General features: G+C 41.2%; 1 protein-coding gene across 2 annotated transcripts in view; it reads left to right on the top strand.

Annotated features, from left to right (window-relative positions):
* plb1 (phospholipase B1) overlaps positions 1-2,554 on the top strand; it is a 168,507-nt gene extending 165,953 nt beyond the window's left edge. For both annotated transcript variants that reach the window (XM_043687221.1, XM_043687220.1), the window contains exon 58: positions 1,001-2,554. In XM_043687221.1, coding sequence (XP_043543156.1) covers positions 1,001-1,189 — 189 coding nt within the window. In that variant the 3' untranslated portion in view covers positions 1,190-2,554. The remainder of the gene's footprint in view (positions 1-1,000) is intronic.
* Positions 2,555-6,713: the final 4,159 nt, after the last annotated feature.

Genomic DNA, 6,713 nt, shown 5'->3' with positions numbered 1-6,713 from the left:
GGGAATTGAACCCGGGTCTCTGGCGCTGTGAGGCAGCAGTGCTAACCACTGTGCCAAGTGCCGCCCACTTGTAAATCTTTTTTGTACCCTTTCCAATTTAATACTATCCTTTCTATAGCAAGACAGTACTCCAAATGTGACCTAACCAATGTATTGTCCAGCTGCAACATGACATCCCAATTCCTGTACTCAGTGCTCTGACCAAAGAAAGCAAGCTTAACAAATACCTTCTTCACCACCCTGTTTACCTGTGACCCCACTTTCAAGGAAGTATTTACCTGCAATCTGTTCGACAACACTCCCCAGAGCCCTACTATTAACTGTGTAAGTCCTGCCCTGGTTTGTCTTACCAAAATGTAACACCTCATATTTAAATTCTATCTGCCATTCCTTGGATCACTGGCCCAGTTGATCAAGATCCCATTGTATTCTGAGATAACCTTTTTTTTTTTACTTTTTATACCATCAATTTCGGTGTCATTAGCAGACTTATTGATCATGCCTCCTAAAGGTTATTAATCTCATCCAAATTGTTTATATAAATGACAAACAACAGGACCTAGCACCGATCCTTGCAGCACTCTGGCGAGCTCTCCCTGAATCCTACGTGATCTAACCTTATTAACCAGTCTACCATGTGGACCTTGTTGAAGGCCTTGCTAAAATTCAAGTAGACAAGGCCTACTGCTTTACCTTCATTTACTTTTTGGTCACCTAGAGTCATTGTATTGTTTATGTATTATGTATGCAAAGTGCATGTACAACTTTCTTATACTAACAAACCAAGATATAAAATACACAAATGTTTATTTGAATATTTATTTTAATTTCACACCTAGAATCTGTGCTCTATCTATAACAGAAGCCTTAAATCTACAGTTATCTTCATCAGGAAATGGATTGTATAATATTACAAACACATGCAGCAGTAACTTGAACATAGACCCAAGTGTCATTTAACCAAATTATTAATGTTTATTTTTATTTACACCTTTTCTAGGATGCACCCTATCTGTTCACACATAGAAACAGTGCAATCAAACCAGAAAACACATCAACAAAACCTACATTGACAACAGTGACTACTACAGCTAAAGGAGTGCCCACGGCAGAGCAAAGAGTTTGGCTTATTGTTCTAACAGCAATGGTTGCAGCGATATTAGGACAGCATTGGTCCTGGTCATTCTAAACATGAAATCCTAGAATATGGAGAATACTTAAAAACTGGAAATGAGTACAAATTGCCCCATAATGTTACTGAATTCTTTTTAATGTTGAATTGGCCTTTGTCTCTCTGCTTTTATATTTTCCCAATCAATTTGAGGTTAGAGAAGGCTGTGTCATCTATCTATTCACAGTAAAGGATATTCTATTTCCTTGGGATAAGTTTAAAAGTCCTGCATTCAATTTTTAGAAAATGGCTCTCTATAGTTTGATTTTATACCATTATGCATTCCACATTGTATTTAGTCTTTTAGAAACCCAGGAGCACTGTGCTGATAGCATCAGTGATTTAGGAGAAAGTGAGAACTGCAGATGCTAGAGATCAGAGTCGAAGAGTGTGGTGCTGGAAATTCCTGATGAAGGGCTTATGCCCAAAACGTCAAAACTTCTGCTCCTCAGATGCTGCCTGTCCGGCTGTGCTTTTCCAACACCACACTCTTCAGCTTCAGTGATCTGACAACTAAATTTCAATCAATTCGACTCACTCACTGTGATGACAAGAAATGACTAAAGGCACTGGATATTTGTTGAAAATTAGAGTCCCCTTTAAAACTGAAATTCTGTCAGTTTTTGTATTTAATATTTTCTGTGCAGCCTGAATTTTACAGCAGTTACTAGGCTTCTGCATATATAAACAGATAGAACATAGAACAGTACAGCACAGAACAGGCCCTTCAGCCCATGATGTTGTACCGACCACTGATCCTCATGTATGCATGTCCAGAGGTCTCTTAAATGCCCCAATGACCCTGTCTCCACAACTGCTGGATCTCCCATATATAAGAACAGTTGACAGGTTTTAAGGATCACTGAGGTCATGACTAACACCAAAGATTTATCAGGTGCTGCACTACCCTATTATGAATACAATGTTTTAAAAAAAGAGTTTTTTATTCTTAGTAGAAATGCAAACAAACCTTCAAATGGAGGTAGGAAAGGGGACATTATGGGGAGCTGCTTATAGTCATTGTTGTATCATTCAGCTGTCTTAAATCTCTCAGCCAAAGATTGCTGGCCCTGAAATTGGGATAGGTGGGGATGGATATGGGGAGCTGCTTATAGTCATTGTTGTATCATTCAGCTGTCTTAAACCTCTGAGCCAGAGATTGCTGGCCCTGAAATTGGGATAGGTGGGGATGGACAGCTATGAGAGGATCCTGGGGTCAAGTCACCATCTAAATATCAACCCAAGGGAAAAGCAAAGATTTTTGTTATGAAGACCACCAAAGACAACCACAAAAAACTGCAACGTATCTGAAATGTGGAAGTGTGCTGCTTCTATTGCTGCATTTTGTAGAACTTTGGGATCAGTAAAGCATTCTCATCTGTCTCGGGTCATATATTTAATTCTTTTGCTTAATTAACTAAAGTACCTCATCTAAACTTGCATTTCTATAAACAATGAGAATATTGCAACGAATTGTCGACAGCCTATGTTATGTAACTGTGATCACAACACCCCAAAATCAACATACTACAAAGACCAAAGGCCCTCTCAAAGTTCCAGCAATTGTGCTGAAGACTTGTGCTCCAGAATTTGCTGCTCCCCTAGCTAAGCTGTCCCAGTACAGTTATACTATTGGTATCTACCCAACAGTGTGGAAAATTGCCCAGGTAAGTCCTGTACACTAAAAGCTAGATAAATCTAACCCAATCAATTACCCCCTATCAGTCTATTCTCAATCATCAGTAAAGTGATGGAAGGGGCCATCAACTGTGCCTTTAAAGAGCTTTTGCAAAGGAATAGCCCACTGACTGATATGTAGTTTGGGTTCTGCCTAGGCCACTTAGGTTCTGATCTCATTGTGAACTTCATCCAAATGTGGGGAAAGGAACTAATCTCCATAGATGAGGTGTGATGAGACCTCTCAACATTGAGGCAGCATTTGACTAAGTATGAGATTAAAGAGCATGAGCAAAACTGGATTCAATGGCAATCAGTGAAAACTGTCCTCTAGTTGGAGTCAAAACTGGCACAAAGGAAGATATTTGTGAATGCTGAAAGTCAGTCAAATCAGCTCCGGGACATCTTCAGCTGCTCCATCAATGACCTTTCCTCCATCATAAGGTCAGAAGTATCTAGATGGGTATATGAACAGTTAGGTTTTAGAGTGATATGGGCCAAATGCTGGCAAATGAGACTAGACTTGTCCATGCTGACTGGATATCCTAGATGAGTTGGACTGAAGGATCTGTTTCTGTGCTATGCACCTCTATGACTCTAAATGGTATGTTCACTGAATATTGCTCAATGTTCAGCATCATTATGATTCCTCAGATATTGAAACACTCTGCCCATATGCAGCAAGATCTTGATAACACTTGGGCTTGTTCTGATAAGTAGCAAGTAACATTTGTGTCACACCAATAAGAGAGAATCCTAACCATCTTCTTTGACATTCAACATCACTGAATTCCCCATTACCAACATCCTGGGGACTCCCATTGACCAATAATTGAATTACACCAGCAATATAAATATTGTGACTAAGAACAGCAAGTCAGAATGTAGAAAATTTGCAGCAAGTAGTTTACCTCTTGTCTTCCCAATTCATGTCCACTACCAGTGCACAATAGCAACAGTTCCAAGTCAGGATGTTGTGTAGCTTGGAGGGGAACATGCAGGTGGTAATAGTGGTTCCCATGCATCTACTGCCCATGTCCTTGTAGGTGTTAGAAGTTGTGGGTATAGAAGGTACTATTTGAGAAGTCTTGATGAATTATTGCGGTGTATCTTGCAAATGGTATATAATATTGATACAATGCATCAGTAGTGAAAAGAGTGACAGATACACTTGGTGGATGGGGTACCAAGCAAACCAGTTGCACTGTCCTGGATGGTGTCAGACAGTGAAAGCAGCATGCAACAGACAGGGCTAAATGATCACACAAAGAATGGATCAGATCAAAACAATGAAATTCTGTGACATCAGTTATGAAGAGTGGTGGACAGTCAAAGCAACTAGAAGAGAGGCTCCATGAATACCTTCATAGAGGAGTCCAGCACAACAATGAAAAAGGCAATGAAGGGCTTATGCCCGAAACGTCGATTCTCGTGCTCTTTGGATGCTGCTTGACCTGCTGTGCTTTTCGACAATGAAAAAGACAAGGCTGACACATATTTAGCTAGAAACACCAAGCCATTTCTCCATCTGAGCTCCGACAGAGGTCTCTGCAGCACAGATGTAATTCCTCAGACAATTTAATTCACTCCGTGTGGCGTCAAGAAATGGTTAAAGGCACAGCATACACCAAAGATCCTGACAAGCTCCCAGTAATAGTATTAAGAATTTGTACTCCTGCACAGCTACAGCACTAAATCTACCCAACGATGTGGAAATCGATAACCAAAAGAACAATGGATGCTGAAATCAGAAAGAAAACCAGAAATTACTGGAAAATCTCAACAGTTCTGGCAGTGTCTTAGATTCAATTAGATTTAGATTTATTGTCACATTTACATAAAAATACAGCAATTGGGATTTTCTTGTGTGATACATGCAAAGTGTGCCACGCTCCAGTGCCATCTTGTAACACTGAATATAATGTAAGGTTTTACTGCAATAGAGGTCATCTTTCACTCTTCTTCTTGTTCCTCCTCTGTTATTCCTCCTGTCACTCTTGACATCAGCTGGAGTCTCTGAAACAACTTCCTGGGTCTCTGTAACAGGCTCCGGGGTCTCGGTAACACGCTCTGGGGTCTCGGTAATGGGTTTCGGTATGGGCTGTGGGGTCTCAAACAGGTTCTGGGGTCTCAGTAACGGGCTCCAAGGTCTCGGTTGTGGGCTTAAGGATTTTCTCACAGGCTCCGGCCAGGGTCTCTCTGGGATAATGGGCCTCTGCTGTTTCATGGCAGGTTGCATTCAGCATTCTCTGTCTTCTCATCTCTGAATTTCTGAATCCATGCAACGCATCATTCCCTCCCTGTTCCTCTGAAGAGCCCTCACCAGCTAACAATACAATGCAGCCATATGAGTCCAACCACGAGGCCTGCACTAGGCATGATCCAGCTCAAAATGAGACCTGCCATACGTGGAGAGAAATAAGAGTTAATATTTTGGGTCCAGTGACCCTTCTTCAGAACTGATAATTGATTCCTAGCTATCATCAGTTCTGAAGAAGGGTCACTGGACCTGAAACATTCACTCTGATTTCTTTTCCATAAAGTGGAAAATAGCCAGGTATGTACTGTCTACAAAGAAGAGCTAATCTAATGTGACCAATTATTACTCCATCAATCTACTCTTGATCACAAGCAAAGTGATGAAAGATGTCATTTGCAGAACTAACAGTACTTTGACATCAATAAACTGCTGAATTCACATTCTATCAAGTTTACGAGCTCCAGACATTATTACAGCCTTGGTCCAAATATGAATAAATGTGTTGAATGCAAAGAATGAGGTGAAAGTCACTGCCCTTGATAGCAAGGCAACAATGTCTCAAATGGACAGACTCTGGGCATTGGCCAAGGCTCTGGAGACCAACATTAGCTCCTCCTTACTGACATCTGCAGGCCTTCAAGAGCAGCAAGATCATTCTCAAACACGATCTGTAACCTTATGGTTCAGCATATTCTCACTCTCCAATTGCAATTGCCGCAAATTCAGTCTGGAACAATGAAGAGTGGAAGACTGCATACCTGGGGTAACACCAGCCATACCTAAATATTATCCATCTTGATATTGTCTGGAAGTCCCCAATATCACAGATACCAGCCTTCAGCCAATTTGATTCACACTACATGCAGGAGGAGAAAGTGAGGTCTGCAGATGCTGGAGATCAGAGCTGAAAATGTGTTGCTGGTAAAGTATAGCAGGTCAGGCAGCATCCAAGGAACAGGAGAATCGATGTTTCGGGCATAAGCCCTTCATCAGGAATGGCTTATGCCCGAAACGTCGATTCTCCTGTTCCTTGGATGCTGCCTGACCTGCTGTGCTTTACCAGCAACACATTTTCAGCTCACACTACATGCAATCAAGTAACAGCTTAATGCACTGGTTACTGCAACAGCTATAGGCCTCAAACATTCTCTCAGTATTACTGAAGACTTGTGCTCCAGAACTAGCTCAGCTGTTCCAGTGCAGTTACCACATTGGCACCTATCTGACAAAGTGGAAAATTGCCCAAGTATGTCCTGTACATAAAAAACAGGACAAATCAAACATGACAAATTACCATCACATCAGTCTACTCTCGATCATCTGTAATGCGATAGAAGGCAGCATCAACATCAGGCAAAATTTACTCAGCAATAACCTGCTCAGTAACACCCTGTTTCACCATGGTCTCTCAGCTGAATTGAAACTGAACTGGGCAAGCCATATAAATACCACAACTATAAAAGCAAATCAGAGGCTGAGAATTCTGAATTGAATAACTCATCTTGTGACTCCCTAGTGCCCAACCACCATCTGCAAGTCACAAGTAAAGACTGTGACGTGATCCACTTTTCTGGATGAGTGCAGCTCTAAGAACACTCAATAAGC

The sequence above is a fragment of the Chiloscyllium plagiosum genome, chromosome 3 (assembly GCF_004010195.1).
Source record: "Chiloscyllium plagiosum isolate BGI_BamShark_2017 chromosome 3, ASM401019v2, whole genome shotgun sequence".
Taxonomy (NCBI): Eukaryota; Metazoa; Chordata; class Chondrichthyes; order Orectolobiformes; family Hemiscylliidae; genus Chiloscyllium; species Chiloscyllium plagiosum.
The sequence above is the reverse complement of the archived record's forward strand: the minus strand, read 5'-3'. Positions and strand labels throughout refer to the sequence as shown.